At 36.2% G+C, this 23,482-nt stretch overlaps 1 protein-coding gene and 1 long non-coding RNA gene across 2 annotated transcripts; one reads left to right on the top strand and one right to left on the bottom strand.

Moving 5' to 3' along the window:
* Window positions 1-5,774: 5,774 nt before the first annotated feature.
* On the bottom strand, window positions 5,775-9,148 carry LOC116288623 (uncharacterized). Its single transcript, XM_031695444.2, has 2 exons — window positions 8,920-9,148; window positions 5,775-7,271 (listed from the first exon to the last, which is right to left on the bottom strand). The coding sequence occupies exons 1-2, from the start codon at window positions 8,975-8,977 to the stop codon at window positions 6,817-6,819; spliced, it is 513 nt and encodes a 170-aa protein (XP_031551304.1). The 5' UTR covers window positions 8,978-9,148; the 3' UTR covers window positions 5,775-6,816.
* A 2,456-nt stretch (window positions 9,149-11,604) lies between these two features.
* LOC116288624 (uncharacterized) lies at window positions 11,605-21,600 on the top strand. The gene is made up of 3 exons (XR_004196216.2): window positions 11,605-11,705; window positions 18,023-18,112; window positions 20,474-21,600. It is a non-coding gene; the product is annotated as an uncharacterized LOC116288624 (long non-coding RNA).
* The last annotated feature ends 1,882 nt before the right edge of the window (window positions 21,601-23,482 follow it).

The following is a 23,482-nucleotide window of genomic DNA, read 5'->3' on the forward strand; positions in this document are numbered from 1 at the left end:
TTCCAATGCCAACAAGTCACTAAATGCCTTCGCAGACAATATTTCAACAACAGACATAAAACAATGAGTTCAAATGCTATAGGACCATCAAACTGTAGATGAGTGAATGCTATAACTACGTCACCAATCAAGCTCATGCCTTTCAGCTCAAGTCACTGGGAAACTATAACATATTACATGGTACAATTTAATAATTAGGAGCATCAACCTTGCAAATGAGTGTATGCTATAATTATGTCATCAATCAAGTCCATACCTTGGACCTCAAGACACTGGAAAGCTAAATCTTACAAATTATAAATATTTAGGAGCATCAAACTTGAAGATAAGTGGATGCTTTAACTAATGTCACTAATCAACTCCATACCTTAAAGCTCAAGACACTTTGAGGAAACTATTATGTTGCAATATTACAAAAAAAAAAAGACTGCACCGCTCCAAGCTAACATTGACATTTGACATTGGCATATCATTAAAAATTTGCAAAATACCAAAAAGCTGAAAGACTGAATGTTTATCATGATATCACTTATGATAACAAAAGCTATGATGATCTCCAGTATATATTACTGAATATGTCTTTTTTTTAATAGTAGTGCCTTACTGTTACTGGCTTACTGCTATAGATTTTCTCAGCCTATTTTATTCTTTCCAATATTCCTTATACTGTTATAGTAGGATTTCAAATGATATTCATATATAAGAAAAAGCAGCATTTATAGACAGGTCATGAATGTTGTTAATGTTATCTATTAGTATCTCCAATATTTTCACTTTTTGTATTCTTTCTGTAACCCTTAGGGTGTTTTCAACCATTTTTTATAAATAAAGATCATGGTATGGCATGTAACAAACCTGTCTCTCATCATTATTTAAAAATAAGTCATGATCACTCAAATTCTGATAACTCATCCTTCTAGCATAGGAATCATAGCTTGATAATTTTGTTTTGTCCATTACTATATATCAGAGACAGCTAGAATTCGCTTTCACACTCAACAAAATAACAAAGAACTAAACGAAATAGGTATAAAAGGAAAATAAAAGGACGACTAATCATCTCAACAGCTAAATTGAGTATTTAAATATAAAATCAGGCAAAGTACTCTGAAACCTTCGAATGTCAACAAGCATCTTGCCATATATGGATTTAAGGACTCATTTCACGGTTCGTCTAGGACACCTAATTAATAGAGTGCTTGTCAAGAAAGGTGTCTTTTCTTTCCGAAATCCGCCATAGTTGCAGTATGGTTGAGGCTGGGTGAGAAAAGGAGGAGCCTCGAAAATTGTTCATGTACAAAAGGAGGGGTCCTGGAATTTTTTTATGGATTTAAAGGAGGGGATTTGAAATTTCAGGTGAAGGTCTAAAGATAGTGAAGGGGGGGGGGGGGGGGGGCCTTGAAAAAGATCACTTTCTTTGTTGGGGGGTCCCTAAAAAAACGGGCGTTTTTTCCAATTTCTCACCCAGCCTCCTCCCCCAGTTAAATAATGAACGGTCCCTAAGACTTAAGAAAATGAAGAATAAATGTTGAAAATGATGAGCAAAGCTGTCTTCAAATCGCAAGCCCTTTACGTTCGGTTAATGTCTAACACAAAGACATTTACTTACTAGAGAAAACTTCAAACAAATTAATAAGTAAATTACCACTCTTTTCACTGCTACGCGCAAGGGCGGATCCAGGGGGGGGGGGGGGGGCAAAGAGGGGCTGAAGCCCCCCTTCAACGGAAAAAACGATGCATTTTTATATTGCTTTCCGTTGTGTTGACGGAAGAAACTCAATTAGCCCCCTAAACTCAATTAGCCCCCCCCTAAAATTATGCCTGGATCCGCCCTTGACGCGCTAATCGAGACAATTACAAAGGTACCGACCAATTTATTACATTGACGGAAATTTATTGCCCGATTTTCCCTGTCGCCACTGTTGTCTCGAAAAGCGCGTAGCAATTTGAAGAGTAGTAATGATTTTCACTTCCAAGACGTGAATAAACCATAGTATGTTGGCCAATGCCATACTGTGCTGTTACAAGCAGTTATGTTTCTTTAGTTCAGAAAAGAAGCGGAAACACACACATATGGCGTACACTCTCCGTACACTCTAACACTGACAAAATGAAACAAAATTCTTTTATAGATGCCGCCAAAATACTGCCATCTTCTCTCAAATCTCACGTGCACTAATTATACTTTGACAGGTCATGAGAAAGTATGGTTATTAACCAATCACAGAAACTCATTCTCACGCTAATCATAATCCACTGACTACAAATTGTCCCTTAATACCCTGCAGTCAAAGTAAGACCTCACATATTTAGTACGACCTTTCACAAGAAGGAAGGGGGTTTCTTTCCTAAATCAAAAGCTATGAGTTCTAAAGATCGAAAAAAAATTCACCCAAAAGATAAAGACGGTAAAGGAAATGAGAAGCAAGCTCAGGGTTGGCTGAATCAACAAGAAGAAGACAAAATGAATCAGCAAGAAAGAACTAAGGTCACCCAAAAAAGAGAAATAGTACAAGCAAGTCTTGACACTACAAGAAAGGAAAGTGCCACCTCGTCGAAAAGTTCAGCTGAACTCGTAGAGGAGAAACACCACTCCCCCTCTCCATCAAAGTCAGTACCAGGAAAATTGAAGCGAAAATCTGAAATGATAGGCTATGTTGAGTATCTTTCGCCAAGTAAAAGAGACAAAAGTGACAAGAAAAACTACTCCAATCTGACACTTCAGCTTGAAAATTCAGAAAAGCAGCCAGCTGTATGTTTTTCCAAAATCAAACGACCACTATTGCTTGAAAGGGAAAAGAATAAAACTGCAATCAAGATAACAAATTTCAGTTATTCCAAGGATTCCTCAACAGTATACATAAATGACATGACACAAATTTCAGACGCCCCGGCAGAACAGTACTCATTCCAATACCAAGAACCAGAGAAGAAAAAAGATTTGAGCCTCCTTGACGTAAAACAGGAAGCAGAAGATATGCATCTTGTCAATGTTTCAGCAAAAATCTTGTACATCGGAGAAGTCGAATTAACAAAGGTCAAAAAACTACGCATGGCCGAAAGTTTCATTAGCGATGGCACCGCAACACTCAGATTACTCCTTTGGCAAAATAACATTGACATTGTGAAAAAAGGACAAGCATATAGCTTTGAACAACTAAGAGTGAGACAAGATGACGAAGGCAAATATTTAGGCACGACCAAAGAAACTACTGTAAAAATCAACACCAACTACGCCCTCAATCGTATTCAAGATGATAACATTCTCCACGAATTCCTTTACGAAACTGTAGCTTTTTCCCAGATTGAGTCCATTAAAGAGTGCCATTTAATCCAAGAATGCAGCAATTGCCAAAAGAAAATCGTTCAGCCAAACTCAGGTACTTTACTCAAATGTGACTATTGTTTGCACCGTGTTAGAAGTGAGTCTTGTAAAAGTCTTATGATGGTCAGAATTGTTGTAAAAGAAGAAGAGAATGATGTGCAGTTAACCATATTTGAGAATGTTTTACAAACATGCTTTCCAAACTCTGTGGTTTGTGACGAGGAAATGCCGAGTGAAGCGCTGATGAACCTGAAAAATGTCAGTATGAAGTATAACGTCAAACGTATGATAGTCACACATATCAGTATTTAATCACCTTTCATATTACCCCTCATTTTCAACCATTGCCATATTTTAAGTTGACTCCAACTTAATTACGACCGAATTCAATGATTTTTTTCAGCTCACTTCAAACATACTCGGATATTTATAAATTAGGTTAGCAACATGTACTACCTCAAACACTTCAGTCCGCTTGTACAGTATTCTAATAATGATAAATTGAAAATATTCTTTTTAAGTAGCATTTCCCGTTACGATCCAGTTTTCTAACTGTAGTTTTTTAAGAGTAAATCGCGAAAAAAGTGATTTTTTATTATATTGTAATGCTATTTTTTCGGAGCCGTATTTTGCCACCGCACGACTATTTGCCACTACACTAGACGTTTTTAAATTCCACTTCATACCGGTAACTTTTCTTTCAACTCGACAGACAAAATGACGGCCATCCATTTCCTAAGAATCTAATTTTCAATGAAAACTTATCGATTTATTAGAAAATCAGCCAGAAACAGGAAACACGACTCCAAGATAAAATATCGTAAATATGTTTACGCTAAAACTTGTCCTAAACTCAGAAGTATCCGAGTATATTTGAAGCGATACAAGCAAGTTACAAAACATTTCTAAATTTCCTCCCAATTACGTTGGAGTCTCCTTAACTTATCTTATTTATATACAATATTATATATCGACTAAATTTGCTATTTCGTTTATATTTTTCATCGGATCTACAAAATGAAAAAAAAATTAACTAAGCTATTACTTTATATTTGCAAAGCCATCATCATTTTTCACGTTCAAATTTACTATCCATTACCGGCAGTCTTATCCGTTCTTTGTGGAACTACGTAAACAAAACGAAATATAGGGCTTATTATACTTTAACGAACGAAACGAAACCAAATAACTTTTTTCTTTACATTTACCTTTAAGTATAACATCTTCACTTTGTTTGACTCTATAATACGACTCGACAGGAATATTTACGTTCTTCATACGTAAATAAAAGGCACTTTCCCAGTCTTTACACACATAGCTTCCCAACGAACTTTCCAGGCACATAAAACACTTTTTACAGCGGATTTTCTTCTGCAGTCCTTTTCTAAGTGCTAACTTTGCATGCCTTTTTGCTATATATCTTAAACAAAAACAATAACTTGATGAATCAAACTTTTTCCTTGGGCTATCGGCACTGCCATTTTAAATACCACAGGGACCCCAGCAATAAGCTCATGCAAAACAAACGGAATTGAACCCAACATAAACTTTTGGTATTATTTTTGTCACATTTCAAAAAATCATTGTTGACTGTTGTGTTGCATGCTAAATTGCTTGGACCCAAGGAAATTGTACCTTAATTAATCAATGTCAACTTATTCCTCTTGTTCAAGAGATTTAGCAAAAACAATCACAAAGTTTAAGCACTTAGAGTTGAAATACAGAAGAAAATCTATTATTAAAACACTGGGAAATAGCCTCTTATTTTAATAAAATAAAAGTAAATATTACTTTTAAAGGGAAACTAAAAGTATACTACACTTCAACATAAATTTTAAAAATATTTTATTTCATTCTGCAAAGGTACAATAAGCCCTATATTAAAGCCATTCATTTTATTATGCCGTTGTATTTTCCTATCGTTATATTGTTCTGTTGAATTGTGACAAGCAAATGAAACTAAATCAGTATGTATAATTTCAAACAGTCACATAGTACACTTACAAATATAAACGTTTAATCATTTATTGCCCCACATTTCCAAACATTTTGGTTACAGTCTAAAATTGTGTTATGCACAAAATTACATATCAATTAAATAAGCTATACTAATTTTCTTTGAATCTACAAATACAAAAGCTTAACTAAACACTTTTTTGGCATAGAAAATCAAGATTATTTACAATTTCTGATACCGTAACATATTCATAAAGTCAAAAATATTTTTCATGCTCTGATTCCCTATCATTCTAATTCAACAAAAGTTGAGTTGACAAGGTTGAGTTCAATATCAGTAGTTTATATTAGCCCATCAAAGGAAGATTTAAGGACAACAAAACTCCCAATATATACATTATGCCTACTACACTATCTACCCAAATGATTTTTTTAAGACTTATAAAGAGTGCCAGCATGGACACTAGAAATTAAAAACAATTACAACATAACATTTACATTATAACATTTACTGTTATATTTAGCCAAGGATGATTTTCTGATTTTCTATTATTCTACTTCAATAAAAGTTGAGTTCAATATAGAAGTGATGATTTGTTTATTTTAGTGGTTTACAACCCATCAAAGGGAGGTTGGAGGAAAACTTCCATATATACTATGTACCTAATACACTGTCTACCCAAATCACTTTTTCTCTCAGCCTTGAGGGTGCAGTATGGACACTAGAAATTAACAAAAACAAGTGTACAAAACAATAAGAATACCCCTCATAATATTACTCACAATTACTCTGTCAGAGAGTTTAGGTACCAATGACTACCTTTATATACAAACACCAATGCTTGTTGGAAATTTCAAAAATAACCTCTAAAAGGTACCAAGAATTCCTTACTTGAACTCATATCACTGCCAAGTTTCACACCTAATTCGTACCAAAAATGACTAAGTTTTACAGGAATTTTATTAACTTTTTATTTAAACACACTACCACAACGAAAATTAATCCCTAAAAGTTGCCACCAGACAAAGGCTCTGATAAGAATATGTATGGTCCCACCCTTCTATGTATGGGAGTCTACTCCCACCCCGCGCCGGGAGACTACCTACATATATAATAAAGATAATTTTTTTAAATATTTTTCCCAAAAAAATGATCTATCCAATATCACCTTGTTTGCATGCGATTTTTATATATGTATAATATCAATACAATATTGATTAAACATGAATAATAAAAAAATCCACAATCCACTTAATTGCAAGAATTCGAGATGAAAGTCTAAAACCGATCACTCAATTACAAATATCCTCATATAATAATTTCTATAAAATAGCCATATCTCAAAATAAATACACTTTTATATCCACGAGTTCTCCATTGGATGGCTATGTTTACTATTTATTTCTCTACAAAAATAGCATCCAAACATATATGTATATATATCGCTAAGTCAAAGTTTAAGGGATAATATAAATACTTCCTGTAAACAATGCCCTCAAACTTGTTATTCCAATCAGTTAATCATGATCGATGATTACAGAAAAACAAACACCATAAGTCCAAATGTTAATAGTCCAGCAACACCAACATTAAAGACATTTACAAGTCTTGATCCACTGTTGATCGATCTCTTTGTATTCATTTCATTTGCGTGAGAACTAACATCAATAGATTTCGTAGTATTGCTGCTGGTCATAGGAATTGCTGTAGTGGGAGGGACACCATTACAGTAGTCGGAAGAACACGTCGGCTTCAGATATGTGCAGTTCTGGACTTTCAAAATTCCAGTCTCATTAAATAGACTTGAACAATTTGACGAAGAGCCAGCGCAGGTTTTGGTGTACAATAACATTGAACGGATTCCAGCGTAAGATATGTTATAGCCCACTGTGGCGCACAAAGACGACGAAGGACAATCACCTACAATCTGGTTTTGTTCGCATTCAGCAAACGAAGGTTTAGCACAGATGTAACACTTAAGAGAACACACTGTTGAATCAAAGGGAGAAAAGGCAGTTACATCATTTGTAATTAGCTTAGTCGCTTTACAAAGGGGATTCTAAATGGAATCCTAATCCTAAAGGAAGCGATCATTAAGTAAGAGGAAGTTGAGAAGAACGGAAACATTTTTGCTGCTTAATTATGCATTGGTCATGCTAGTTAATCATATATTATTCTATCTTCAGCCTGGTTTTCACTTGTACGCGTGTCAGTCGCAAATTGTTCAAGCACGACTGATCTGATTGCAAGTGGAAACTACTCTTCCTATATTAAAGCACGAGCCAAGCTCTTCGTAAACACAGATTATACGGTTTTGACCCCCTTCGATTTCGATTCCGAGAATGAGGTTTTCACTTTATCAAAAGGTACTCTACTTCCGACTCCGATCTTTTTTATTTCTCTCTCGCTCCTTTTTTCCTTGTCTTCTTTTTCTAGCTAGGCATCTCCTCATTACGATAGCTTTAAAGTAGTCTTACTTTTCCCCGCGTAAAATAGTTAGTGAGTACCACCTCTAAAAGAGGAAAATTAGATCTTATTTGTTGTCACGTCGACTATTACACATTAACAAAGGTTAAGTAAGACACTCTCATAAGATAAAAAATAAAAGATAAGTGTTGTACGTGAACTAAATTATATTCCTCGCACTAGTGAGGTCATGTCACGAAATAAATCCGAGGCACGTCTTTCAACGCGGTTTTAACATAACACTTTTAGTAATAGGAGTAGAACAATTTAAGATTATGGACCATTAAATATTTGGGGGAAGGGTTACAGGAATTTATGATAAAAATTTTTTTCTGGTAACAATCCATGCTTTCATTTTGTGTGTTTGCTTAATTTTTCTTTAATGAAAGGACAGCCTGTGCGATATTTTTGTGTAGTTGAGGTGCTTGCTCTTGCTGGTATCTCCTACGCAGACGTTCTTAGGGTCTGTCACGGCAACGTTACGTGGATATCAAAAAAAGAAACTAACGACTGCTGCGGACGACACTAATAAATAGTGATGAAGCGCTAGTAGGCTTGTCTTCTTCCTATGGCTAGTGAGGAAATCATTCACGTTTAAATTTAAAGATGCACTCTATAGCAGCGAGATATTGACAAATGTCAAAGGAAATGCTGTCACAGGAACTGAATCATTATTCATCTTCAAGATCTATAGTAATGTTCCGATATTTGGATAGATGACAATAAACTCCATACAATGCTCTGAAGCAAACTCTAACTAGTATTAAAATGAATGGACTAACACTGTTTTTAAACATAAAGAAAATTCACTGGTATAAGCAATTATTTAAATGTTGGCGAGCAAAATTGTGTACAGCAAAACATGTTTCTCTATTGCAACACTGGTAGGGTTTTAACGGTTATGCTGATCGTTCAACGCACGGTTCTTTTTCCCAATAGTGAATAATTATTAAAACCTAGATATTACCTAACGTTGCCTTATGTAACAAGACTGATTGAGAATCGTGATCAACAACAACAACAAAGAAAATCATCATGCAAAGAAACACTCACAAGGCCGACACGGCTTATTTAAGACGAGTGTAAATAAGGTATAGATACTAAATATTACAGCATTTCTGTAATCCGTGCTATAGTAATAGATATAGTGTTTGGTAATCGTTAGTCTTACCTTCTGGAATGAATATTAGACAGCAGAGGAACATACACATTTTGATCACGGAAAGCATCTTGAATCCAAAGTATTAAACAAAATTGAGAATTAAATTTCCTTGGAAGTAATATACAGCCTTCAAGAACTCTCGACTTCTTGATGTAATGTCGAATGAAGAAATGACTTAGGACGAACCACAAAATAGTGCTATAAATTGTAATTGTAGCTGAATACTTTCATTGCGATTATTGACCTCACTTCCTGTGTGGGATGAGACGGCCTTGTCTTGTTTATCATCGCCCAAAAATAAACAGTCACACACGCCTATCCCGTGTACAGATACGTGCATTTTTTTAAACAAAGCTAATCAACATTATTAATGTAAGCCCGTTAACAGGACGAGGTCTTAATGCCTTACTTCGGGATCGGCTCTTCACTGTGAAAATTACTGTCCCAATGCAAAAGTCTTTACTTTTGAAGTGAGATCACGTTTCATTCTCTTGATAGACTGCGAGCATTCCTGTAGTTCCCTCATATTGTTTTGTGTTTGATTTGTTTAATTTTGCTGAAGGAGGATAACTGAGTCAGCTAGATGATATCAACGGGGGAGGGGAAGATTGACTAGTGTGCGCGCAGTAGTATTCGCTTGAGAATTATAAGATTCTTTGTTTGAGTTTTATCCATATTCATGTACCTTAAAGGCCGGTTTAGACGGTACGATTTTCGCCTACAACTATCGTATACAACACGCTCGCGTTTGTCGTAGGCGAGTTATAGGCTTGATTTACACGCTACGACTCGAGTTGTAGGATGGCGCGAGCGTGTTCTATACGATAGTTGTAGGCGAAAATCGTATCGTCTAAACCGGCCTTAACATGCCCAAGGAGAAAAGGAGGAAATCACTAGGGAGTATATGACGTGGTTTGACACGCCTGGGAAGTGAAGAAGAAACCAATGAATATATTAGTCATCACTGAAGGGCTTATGTGTTTTCCTGAAAATCAGTGAAACTGGAACTCTTTTGAACTACCATTAATTGCTCTTATGTCTATGTCTATGATATAAAATATCCCAGCGTAGTCAGACACCCAACTCAACTAATCGAACATGCTCGATCGCCGGTTTGTTCTATATGTTATTAAGAGAATGCCCATTCCACAGTGGAATTTTCTAAAAAAATTTCTTCAAACTCAAATACCAAGGGTAAACAATCGAAGAAAATACTCGAACGAAGAAAGTAGAATATACATTTTCCTAATATGTAGATAAACGACAACAAACTTTATAGAACGGGTTTCGTATATTACCTCGAAACAGCTGCTAGATAAAACTCCAATCACTAGCTATTCTCTCTCCTCGGAAAATCGAGATTGTCATGTTCGAAAATAATGCAATGTCTGCTTCTTTCTACAAAAAGGTCTGACGGATGATAACTGTCACAAGTTTAAAACATGTACTACCAGCAAATTCAGTCTAATCTATCCTTTTTGTGGACCATACAGTAGAAGAGGCCTACGGTTTCCCTTTATAATTTTCATTATAGCGTCGATTTTTCTGCATGACAGCAAAGCAAAAGTGAGTAGATCACGTGACTCCTCAGTGTGATAGCATGGTTGGTCGAGTTGAGCAAAGCATGCTAGGTAAACCGTTCTCTTTTTCGTCCGCCCAACCCTAGGCATGATGTGGATGGGTGTATCAGCAGACATTTTTTTCGGCTTACTCCATATTTCATATATATTCATGTGTATAGTAGGAAAATGTAGTACAAAGTTTATTTCTGAACTAGAAAACAATGTCACTTTACCAAAAAGAAAAGAAAAACATTTACGGAACCAAGAATGAACTCAAACAAGTGAAGAAATCCCGGCAGCTGTGAATTTATTATATTGGTCAGAATTAAACGCATGGCAAAGACTATGAAAAGTGAATATTATTCTACCTTTAGAGAACATTTTATTTACCATTTATTGAGAAGTTATAGAGCATAACTCTGATTCAATATGGAGGAAGAATTCATTTGAAGTTTGAGAAAACAAAGAAACATTAAAACTGACAGATTCTAAAAGTCGGCATATTATCATTAAATCAAACCTCCTAGAGTTTATATGCTTGAATTAACAATTCTCTCCCTTTCTATCGAAAAATATTGCTTAAATAAAAGACAAAATTCAGACTCGCGACCCAGGATTACTTCCTATCTACGCGACTAAAAAAATAGTAGATCGCATAAGGCTATAAAATAACTACATAGAGGGCGGATCATTTAACATTTAAAAGCGTTTCTATTTGCAACTTGGTCTTTCTTGGGATCAATTTCTGCTATTGCGTTTTCAAGTTATATCAACAAGAACAAGATTCCCAATCGAATCACTCCATCGTTGCTATGTGACGTCACGCGTGGAAACAAAACTCTCCCTTCTGCAATGAATGACAGAAAGGAACAAAAGATCATTTTTATTTCAGAGCAGGTACCATCAAGATAATGTTGATATGCAACCTTGCTCAATAGCACAAAGAAATTTGAAAAAAATGTTTTTCTTTAGTAGTTCTTAATAAAATATTTGTCTTCACTCTAACAAATGCCATATCTTATCTTATTAAAAACCTGTTCAGAATATGACGTAAATGTTAGTTCAACGGATGAAGCTAAGCATTAAAAATACTTCCTTGACAACCAAATGACAAAATTCAATCTATCTTTTTCTGGGACGAGAAGCCTCAGTTATCGTGAACAACAATCCACGAATAATTTGATCGCATCGCAGTCATTTGGTAACTTAAAAATCGACCAAAAATTCAAAAAGGTAATTCAAATCTTCTTTCAAATCCTTTTTTTTTCTTTTTGGATTAGTATAGACTAACGTAACATATTCATTGATAGTGAATGTATTGTTTTCGTTTAATTTATATCCTTATCTTTTCTGAATTAGTATTGAATTTAATTGGAAAACGTTTTCCTAAAAATCTATGCTTTTGATGAAAACTGGAGCGTTGTCCTTCGACTGAAAAGTATACACAAAAGTGTGTAAATTTGAACCTTTTTAGGTGAGGTTGGTTTTATTAGTTTTTGCATTTTTTAAAAATATCCTTTTTTCCAGCTTCTTATTCACACTTATTTTAATCATTATTATTGTTTTTCATAAAAATAAGTTGCATTGAATGCGGTAGCTATTAAAGTATCAAAACTTTTAATTAAGAACCCTCAAACCCTTTTTTGTATTTAGAAGAAGACGAAAATGGCTTTAGAATGTGACAATTACAGGGTAGATACATAGATGACTTCATTTAACGCTTAGAGCTACACAAAATAACTACGAAACTAATACATTTGTGATCCTCAATTGATAATGTTTAATTAATTTTAACAAAATAATGTTAAAGCTATATGGACTCTAAATAACACTAGTTACCTCTAGCCCTGTGGGCACCTCGATATATCTCGGTCACTTTTGAAAATGATCTCTCTAAGGTACGCAAAAAATTAATGTACCTGTTAAAGCCATGTTGATTTCAACCCCTAAAAGGCACTTACGACCATATACGATAAAACGTGATTGTGCTGATAGCGTTTTGTCTGTGACTAGACAACATCTTTCTTCGTTTTTTTCTTTTTTTTTTTTTTTTTTTTTTCCATGATATAAACTAAACAATTGATCCTAAAAGGTAGGGAGTCATGTTTCTAACTATTTCGAAACTCTGGCGCTCTGATTAGGTGGAAGCGCTTAAAAACCAAGGTAACACTAGAAGACAGTAAACATGTTCAGCCCAAATGTTTTGTTTATTTTTATAAAAGCAATATATTTTAAAATGAATTCCGCTTGTGTCTATATAATGTGATATAAACACTTTGGAAGTTATAGAGCACTCGAGAATAAAAATTGAATACTAGGCTACACCTAGACCTTACACTGCAGTTTCCCGCAGTGTTTCAATCATACTACTTTATATATTACAAAGATGAGAATATGTGGACCGCATGGCACTAATGAAATACATGAAGATATAGAAATATAGACAAGTTATAGTGCTTGCGAACGAGGTTATTCCGGGCGAAAACCCTTGGAATTAAATTCGGATAAATTAATTTCCGACCTTCGCTGTGAATCGAACCCACGACCTTCGGAATTGTACTACCGATGCTCTACCAGCTGAGCTAGAGGTCAGACAAAGCTCGATTGTCACTGTTAACATGGCTGCTAGTCCATCTACAAAGCTCGATTATCACAGTAACGATGGCCGTTTGTCCATCTACAAAGCTCGATTATCACAGTAAAGGTGTCTGCTAGTCCATCTACAAAGCTCGATTATCACAGTAAAGGTGTCTGCTAGTCCATCTACAAAGCTCGATTATCACATTAACGATGGCCGTTTGTCCATCTACAAAGCTCGATAGTCACAGTAACGATGGCCGTTTGTCCATCTACAAAGCTCGATAGTCACAGTTAAAATGGCTGCTAGTACATCTACAAAGCTCGATTGTCACAGTAACCATGGTTACTACTCCATCTACAAAGCTCGATAGTCACAGTAACCATGGTTACTACTCCATCTACAAGGCTTGATAGTCACAGTAAAGGTGTCTGCTAGTCCATCTACAAAGCTCGATTGTCACAGTAACTATAGCCGTTTGTCCATCTACAAATTAAAGCTCGATAGTCACAGTAACCATGGTTACTACTCCATCTACAAGGCTTGATAGTCACAGTAAAGGTGTCTGCTAGTCCATCTACAAAGCTCGATTGTCACTGTTACCATGGCTGCTAGTCCATCTACAAAGCTCGATTATCACATTAACGATGGCCGTTTGTCCATCTACAAAGCTCGATAGTCACAGTAACGATGGCCGTTTGTCCATCTACAAAGCTCGATAGTCACAGTTAAAATGGCTGCTAGTACATCTACAAAGCTCGATTGTCACAGTAACCATGGTTACTACTCCATCTACAAAGCTCGATAGTCACAGTAACCATGATTACTACTCCATCTACAAGGCTTGATAGTCACAGTAAAGGTGTCTGCTAGTCCATCTACAAAGCTCGATTGTCACTGTTACCATGATTACTACTCCATCTACAAGGCTTGATAGTCACAGTAAAGGTGTCTGCTAGTCCATCTACAAAGCTCGATTGTCACTGTTACCATGGCTGCTAGTCCATCTACAAAGCTCGATTGTCACAGTAACGATGGCCGTTTGTCCATCTACAAAGCTCGATAGTCACAGTTAAAAGGGCTGCTAGTCCATCTACAAAGCTCGATTGTCACAGTAACGATGGCCGTTTGTCCATCTACAAAGCTCGATAGTCACAGTTAAAATGGCTGCTAGTACATCTACAAAGCTCGATTGTCACAGTAACCATGTTTACTACTCCATCTACAAAGCTCGATAGTCACAGTAACCATGGTTACTACTCCATCTACAAAGCTCGATTGTCACTGTTAACATGGCTGCTAGTCCATCTACAAAGCTCGATTGTCACTGTTAACATGGCTGCTACTCCATCTATTAAAGCTCGATAGTCACAGTAACCATGGTTACTACTCCATCTACAAGGCTCGATAGTCACAGTAAAGGTGTCTGCTAGTCTATCTACAAAGCTCGATTGTCATAGTAACGATAGCTACTAGTCCATCTACAAGGCTCGATAGACACAGTAACCATGGTTACTACTCCATCTACAAAGCTCGATTGTCACAGTAAAGGTGTCTGCTAGTCCATCTACAAAGCTCGATTGTCACAGTAACCATGGTTACTACTCCATCTACAAGGCTTGATAGTCACAGTAAAGGTGTCTGCTACTCCATCTACAAAGCTCGATTATTACGAGTTCTTTGAGTTTCGTAATTTTGTTTGTTTATAAATGTCACAGTTGTAATTGCAAATGTTAATAATTAACTTCGTTAGAGATTTCCGTATTGGACATTGTTAGTTGAGAGGTTCTTTCATTAATAAATTATTCAGTGTGTGACAGAGAAAGACCCAGGTTTAAAACTTAATAAGTAATATATTAAAGATATTAATATTATTTTGATAGTTGTGACTTTTAAAATTTTTATAAAAAGCTTTTCTTTGGATATACCATTCATAATTTATAGCATTCGAGGCAATATTTCGAAATATTGAGTTGGCTGCCGAGTTGGCTGCTAATTTCAGCCCGGTATCACAATGCAGTATGAAACGTGACCCGCTCACGCTTTACAACGGCCGTCTGAACACCATCGATCACACGCTGTAGAAGAAATCAAATATTCGACTTCAAGCCAGGATTTTTCTGGAAATATTTGGTGTGGTGGCATTCAGAATACATGATATCATAGAGAAATTATCGTTCCTTTGACATGTTGCATTTTTATTGCGGTTCAAGGGGAGAGAGAGAGATTTTTTTTGGATTTTCTAGCGTGATGTAGTCGATATCGGGTGCTAAGTCTCCAGCCTTCCCATTATTTAGGTAGAGAAGAGCGGATTTTGAAAGAACCCACTAAACGGCCTCAAATCGCGCTGAAACGTCGCTGAAATGTTGCACTTTTAACAATCGACAGAAAATCATTTCCGTTTTCATTCAGAACAAACGCTCGTCCGCCATGACCAGGCTCCTCGCTTCTATGAAAATATAAAGGGAGTCTTCAAATATCATGAACTAAAACGGAACCTGCTGGAGCAAAACATTCAAAAACCATGTCATTCCAATGCTTTTATATGGAAAGAAATGCTCAATTTCGTACCCCATTCCTTGACAGAATTTGAGAAAAGTATCACTTCGACAACTCTCCATTGAATACGGAGACGACACAACGAAGTGACTCAAAATAGTTTTATTTCCAAATTGATTCATTCAATTACAAAACTTAGAAGAAAAAAATGATTCAAAATTAACTAAATTTGAATTGCTAAGTAATTACATTGCTCATTTAACTTTTAAAAGGGCCAAAACATGCCTAAAATCATCACTTTTTGATATAGATGAAATCCGAAAGCTATTTCATAAACAAACCTGTTCACCAAAGCATGCATGGCCAAAGGGAAACTGACTGTTTTGATAACAACTTCTCCATTCGGATTATCTGTAGTTCCTCCGAACCATTTGACACCAATAAAGGCGGATCTTGGCTTTGTCACTAAAGTCAATGAAGTTTGAACAAGAAAACACACGTTTATACTTTGAATTTCAAAGTTCTTCTAGCAGCACAGTCTTATAATCTTAAATCTTATGGTCATCGCTCCTTCTCTGTAGCTGCTCCTGAACTCTGGAACTCACTTCCAATATCTCTCCGAAATGCATCAAGTCTGGCCTTATTCAAAACTGAACTTAAAACTTATCTCTTCAAATTAGCATATTCTTTGTAAATAATTTTTATTTTGTCGTTGTCTTTGTCGTTTGTTTACTAGCGCTTAGAACAGATTTGTATTTGCGCTTTATAAATAAATATTATTATTATTATTATTATTATTATTATTATTATTATTGTTGTTATTATTCCGGATTCCATTATGAACGGGATTCCGGATTCCAAGGCCTGGATTCCGGATTACGAAGCCTAAAATTTTGTGGATTCCGGATTCCGGATTCCCTTACATGGGGCGCACATGGCAAACGTCAGACTACCGAGCGACTTGAAATGACTTGCGGCAATCCCTTCAAGTGTCAAACCGTCAACTGCTGTCACTTTCTGTCAAATTCTAGCCAATGAGTGCGTTTCTTAACAAATTTGACATTTGTCCACCCTAACCTGAAAAATCCAAACATACAGAATCAACAAACTTATAAATTTTCTCATATGTACATGCATTTTTTAAGCTTTAAGCCAAATTAGCAATTATATATATAGTCTGCACATAAATCACAATGACTTTACGCTTCACCTTGAAGTCATGACAGAGTGTACACAAAAAAAAGTTCAAAGCTTAAAGTTCACACGCACGCCGATTGTAAAGACAATTATTTATTTTCTTTCTGTCAACTGTTAGCGTATTTCTCAGAATTCAAAAAAGTGAATTTATTCACTGGCAATTGACTAGTCACAGCCATATATAGAGACTCGCGACGTTTCATATATCTAATATAGTGAATATGAAAAAAAAAAAAAAAAACAACTATAGAAAGAAAAAGGGTAAATGAGAATGTTTAGTTTTCGCAACCCTCCAAGCCAAACCCCATCCCCCCAGGACAAGGGACCCTCACCGACTATAGCATTTTCTCACCTTCTTTACCATTACGCTACGACTCAATTCTTTGAGCGAGAACGAAGTTTTAAAGCGCTAGTCTTACGAAAATGGCACCGTCCCTGGAAATTTACCATATAAAACTAGATATGTAATATAGCTTATTGTCCAAATTCTTTTTCGATACGAGACTGGGAAGATGTTGTATTTAGCCAGTAAATTTAGGCCGTTTGATTCCGTCATTAAGCGATTGCGTTCCTGGCAACTTTTAGTGATTCGAAGGAAGTGACGTCATACGCGCCACCCTTCAAAATTGAAATTTTCACAATGTGTAATTGCAACCAAATTTCGACTATTTTTGATTTAAAATCAAGCCTTAAACCAAGTCATGCCTTTTTACAGAGAATGCTGTAGAGTCAGTGTGGATAAAAAGGATGGCAGTTGCGCATATGACGTCACACATAGATTAAAATGCAACCACAAAATTGATGCTCATAGAAATGGCTGACGAGATTTTAACAATTTTCAGAAGTAGAATTCAGTTTCTTTTTCGAACCAATTTTTGTTTATTGGTGAACATTATAACCTATTTTAGCATATAGAAAATAGGGGATTTTTTGCGTCATTAATATTTTCGTAAGACTAGCACTTTAAAAATTTTATGCTCAATTTTTAAGCGACTTTTATACGATATGAATAATACTGAAATGAAGACTACAAACAAAAAATGTGTTACAAATTAAAATGAGATTGAGAAGCTAGATCAATAACATGTTGCTTTGTGTTTTATTGGGGTTCTTAACATCTCAAAGCCATAAAAGCACTGTTGAATAGTAAAATAGTTGCAGACCCTGCTTTCTTGGATAGGAAGGGTGATTTTCCCACTAATCAAACAATGTTGAGTTACGCGTGACACTCTAATTATTGTCAGTTTGAACTTGTCATTGTGTGATAACATTTCAGTTCACAAGAATCAATCCAGATCGATGAAAATGTCTCGTCGTTGCTCGCCACTCTTGATTGCCCTCTTAATCCATCTTTTGTGTCATCAAGGTAAGAAGAATAGAACTCTCTTTCCATGCATGCATGCATGCATGCATGCATGCATGCATCCATCCATCCATCCATCCATCCATCCATCCATCCATCCATCCATCCATCCATCCATCCATCCATCCATCCATCCATCCATCCATCTATCCATCCATCCATCCATCCAATCTTGAATTGCAAGAAAATATGGGGCGTTAGTTCAGGGGCCAAATTAAGTTTTGTTACAGTAATGACGACATCTGATATTATATTAACATCTTATCATGTATTTATAAAAGTAGGCAAACACAAAAGAAACTCTATGCATTTTCCGTTATCGTTGTTTTGTCCCCTGGCAAGTTGGCCGCCTTCGAAGTAGTCCATTTTACTTGTTTAGTAAGTTAATCATTTCCAGCTAATTTTCTTTCTGGTGCTACTAAAAATGTATTTTTGTTTTGTTTCATTGCGGTAAAAGTACGGCTCGTAAAAGGACGCACGTTTCATAACGAAACTTCGTTACGTACAAAAAGTACAATTGAGTAAGTTTATGTTTTGCTCAATATTGTCATGTCTGTTTTATAGTGCTCTTTCGTGTTGAATAAAAAATTTGAAATCTCCAAAATATGGATTTAAATGAAAGACATCCAAGGTAAATACTAAACTTGATATTGTACAGTGAAATATCTGTATGTTAGTTAGTAATTTTACGCAAGTGAATATGATAAATCCGGCGCGCTCATTGATCACATTTTACCTCTTATTTTGTTATATTCATCTACACGTGAATAAAGCGCGCATGCGCACCCGCACGCTCGTTTTTCGTTGTGTGTTGCTTGCAGAGATAAATAGAATTTGAACTCGGATTCCTCAATAAGTCTGAAGCGAGATGACGTTTTACCCCCGACTCTATACCATAATAGTTTTTAAATTCTTTCAAATTAAAAATTTTGATTCCTTAGAGAATACAGGAACAATAGTCATAATTAAAGGACAAAAGCAGTGTGAAAAGGATTATGGTCTAGAGACGGGGGTAAAACGTCATCTCGCTTCAGGCTTATTGCCATTCTCGTCAATCATATACACCATAAGTACCCTCGACTGCAAAAATCAATATGTACCGCTTGAAAATAAAACTAATCTTACAGTGATGTACAATAGCCTTCTAAAGATGCAACTAGAAAGCTTCCGCAAGACTTGGAGTCAAAGATTTTCACTGGTCGCCGTGACCCTCATAGTTAAGAAATTTTAAGAAAGGTTTCTCATGACGAGTAATACTGGTGCGAGCCAATCAGAACGCATGTAAGGATGAGCTGGCAAAGCAGCCAAACATAGACTGTTACATATATAATCATGCAAATCGGCTTGGGGTCAAAACACGAACTTTATATCCTGCAATAATACTCCTTTTTACAGTTCCATTCAGTGTCCACGAATAATAGTTCCTAGCCGAGGCTGGAGTTACCCTTCATGATTAACTGTAGTTTTGCTATGCGCAGAAACTCCAGCATCGAGGAACTATTATTCGTGGTTACTGAATGGAACTGTAAAAAGGAGTATTCGCAGGCCGTCTTAGCGAAAGTTAAATTCGGTCTTCACGCAGGCTATAACAAATCCGGGCGCTCATTTCCCCCAATTTACGTGCTATGCTGTTAATATGCAAATACAGGTGAAGATTTACATATTTACATATTTTACAAATAGCTTTACTAATTTCCATAATAAATAACTACAGCATGCGCAGACGTTTTTCACTCGTGTCGCTCAGATAACCAACATTTGAAAAATGATTTCAGAGGAATATGTACATAGGAAGGAGAAGTGCTAATTCATACATCGCAAGGAATTGTGGGGTACCTGTGTTGTGTTAATTTCATGTTTTACTTCTGAGAATACAGTGTGGTTTTGCCGGACGCTTTTTTAATTTTTTGCATTAGAGGTGGGTAGATCGATGGATGAATGGATGTTGTTTTATATAAATAAATAATATTTAACAATTATTCGCCGAAGGCGAAGTTATTATCGGGGAATATTTACCGAGTCTTTGAGCTGCGAGGTAAATATTGCCCAATAATCACTGAGCCTGAGGCAAATAATTGTTTTAGCATAAATACACAGGTGATTCTTTCAAAGAAGGAAGAAAAAAAAAGAAGATAAAAGGCATTTTCCCCCTTAACAGCAACGAAGCGGCTTGCCGCCATTTTGGATTATCGCTCGAGGTGATTATCGTGTGATAGTGGGAGTTTCTTGACCAATCAGCGCGAGAGATTTTCTATTATCATCTGCGTATTTTTACTAAAAATAAATAATAATATATAGAAAAACTATATCTATGATCAAAATTTATTAATGAAGATATTTGGGTTTTTTTCCTACATTCAATAGGGAAGTCAATCAAGTGCAAAGCCTGTTTCTCATACGGGACTTCTGTCACGCAATCTTCATGCGACAAATCAAACCTGTCATTGGTGGACTGCAGTAAGATAAACGCCGACACTTGCTACAGGGTAACTTACGCAACGACTTTTGCAAAAAATATGACAGTCTTTGCCATCGAGGAAAGCTGCACTTTTACTTCGAAATGTCCAAAATTTTGTGAGATGATTAGTAAAGCATCCGCGTTCCCACTGGACAGCTGTCATGTCACCTGTTGTCATAGCGATATGTGTATCGGAAATCTCCCAAATATGGACCCATCAAAGATCGATAGTTCTTTATTCGTGTGGTTTGTAATCACTGTGCCCATCGCTTTGTTTTATCAGTATCTCTAAATATATATTATTAAAAAGTCAAAAAAGTATTATATCCGTACACCTATAATGAGGAACTGATTAGATAAAAAACTGTTTAGTTATACAGGACTATCATTCAAGTAGTTAAAGAGTCAAAACTTTATGAAGAAAAACAATCTAATCTCATTTATCTCGCTTATTTAACCCTTTTTAGAATACAGCTGAGGCTTTTTTGGTTAAATATTATTGTGTTATATGAATATTTCATTTTGTTTAGAATAGAGCGGACCAGGTTTTTAATTAATGATCAAGTCGTGTAATAAGGAAAACAAATGCAATATTATGATATTCGTTATTTACAGACGATATACTCCAAACAGGAAAAACATTGAAAATGATATGATCTGAGTTCGAAACTGAAATACCACATGTCTGGTAACGCAAATAATAATAATAATAATAATAATAATAATAATAATAATAATAATAATGATAATAATAATGATAATAATAATAATAATAATGATGATGATGATGATGATAATAACAATAATAATAATAATAATAATGATAATAAAATCTTTATTTAATGAGTAATCTAATGGCTAATCTTTCATTCATGGACTGGTTTACAAAGTGCCTTCCTAAAGATATGAAATACAATATAAAAGCTAAGATAATAATATAATACTTATAAAATAGCTAGGAGATTTAATATTATCCCAAAAACAACCCTCAACCAACCCCAGTATATACGCATATTGCTAAGAAATAAATATAAGTAATAAATATAAAAGCGAATAGTTATTATAGTAGTATAGGGAATGGGGGTTCCAGCGCAATCTCAACACGGGGTAAGACCCGCGGCAAAAATCCACCTACGGAAACAACCCACTCCAAGTGTGGTTGGGGGCAACAGCGCAAATATGTTAGTCTATATATGGAGTGCGAAGATTGTAAAGAGTTTGTTTATGATTTCTGTGTAAAGTGCTTGAAACCCAAGTTTGTACCTACTAAACCAAATAAGTATATTTGTTGTGACAAGAAAATGCAAATAGAAGACGACACGTCAGCACAGTGTTACGAATGTGGTAAGAATATTCGTAATGCCGTACCAAATGCTACCAAAGAGCAATATTACGCCAATGGAGGTCGTAAGAAGACCCCATACAAAAGAATAAAATACTTCCGAGACTGGATGAGTCATATCCAAGGTTTACATCCGATATATTTAAGCGACGAAGTAAGGAAGAAAATCATAGACCATTTAGAAGAGCCAACCCCACAAAGTCTACGGAAAACGTTGAAAAAATTAAAGCTAGGGAAATATTACAAAGCTATTCCCTATCTTTTGTCTGAAATTACCGGTAAGTCTATTCCCGAGGTTTCTGATATGACAAAAGCCGAGTGGATGTTTTGTCGGCTGAATAAGGATATTCCTTATTATCCTGATGTAATTTACGAAATATTTTACAAAATAGACCCCAACCACCCCCTGTTAGGATGGATTCCGAGAAAATAAAAATGCAAAACTGGCGTTTATTTTGCCAGAAACCCCACTGGGGAATGCATCGCGCAGAACACCAAGCTATCCCCAGTGGGGTTTTTTGCATTTTGGGCTTACGGGGCTTATTTCATCCCGCGCCAGAGGCCCTCTAGTACGTACACATATATCTTTCTTACGACCCACCAGAGGGTGAACTCCGGACAGCGTCCCGAGACACCCCCTGACTTTTCCAACTTTTCCTCACGAAACCCCCCATCGCGGGGTTGAATCGCACTTTCTACCCCTCCCCCCACGGTTGCTGTGAGTGTGGGGAGGCTTTTTTTTTTCACTCACAGCAACCGGTCCAAATGCGTCTACAGCGAGGCTCGAACTCGGGACTTTAGGCCTCCCCAGCTCCAAAGTCCCACGATCACGAGCGAACGCCAGACACATCTGGACGCTTATGTATGTGAAAATTATTATATTTAATCTGCATAATTTCTAGACTGACGTTCGATATGTAAATAGAATCCCGTCACGCTCTTTTCGAAGCAGATGTTTACTGAGCAAGCTTTCTTTGAAGCTCTTCTTTCGCTTCTTGATAGATCTTTTTGCGAGATTCCTCGGAAAGATCTCTTACGACTGTTTTTTTATTCCTTATGTCCGTCTTTAATTTCTCGTACTTTTCCTCTTCGGCTAAGATAAGCGAGAATTCTACGTCGTCTATCTTTCTGTCACGCAAAGCCTTTGAGACAAGGTCAGTGATCGTATTTACTTTAGCCCTTGACAGAGCTATTGTCGTGTCGTGTTTTGATATTTTGCTTGACAACTGTTTCATAATGCCCGTAGCAACAGCCGAAATAATACCACAGGCTGCCCCAACGCTGGCCAAAGGAACGCCAACGACTATTCCGGGTCCAGTAAGCGAAGTAGCAACGCCGGAGCCCGTTAACACAACAGATATGGACCCTGAAGTTATCGAAATCTTATGTAGCGTACTCCGGGCTCTGACGTACTTTTTTCTAACTTTTTCATAGTGTTTTGTCTGCCCTTCCAAGTAAGCCAGGATTAAGTTCGCTTTATTCAGACGAAAGTTTTCAGCGTTTAATTCGTTAGGTTCCTTAGGAAGTTCAGGATAAAGTGGAGGCGCTGATGGTATAACATCCATTATATATA

This window comes from Actinia tenebrosa, unplaced genomic scaffold, assembly GCF_029948245.1.
Source record: "Actinia tenebrosa isolate PJP-AT-01 unplaced genomic scaffold, QUT_ActTen_1.0 PGA_scaffold11__36_contigs__length_13525064, whole genome shotgun sequence".
In the NCBI taxonomy this organism is placed as follows: Eukaryota; Metazoa; Cnidaria; class Anthozoa; order Actiniaria; family Actiniidae; genus Actinia; species Actinia tenebrosa.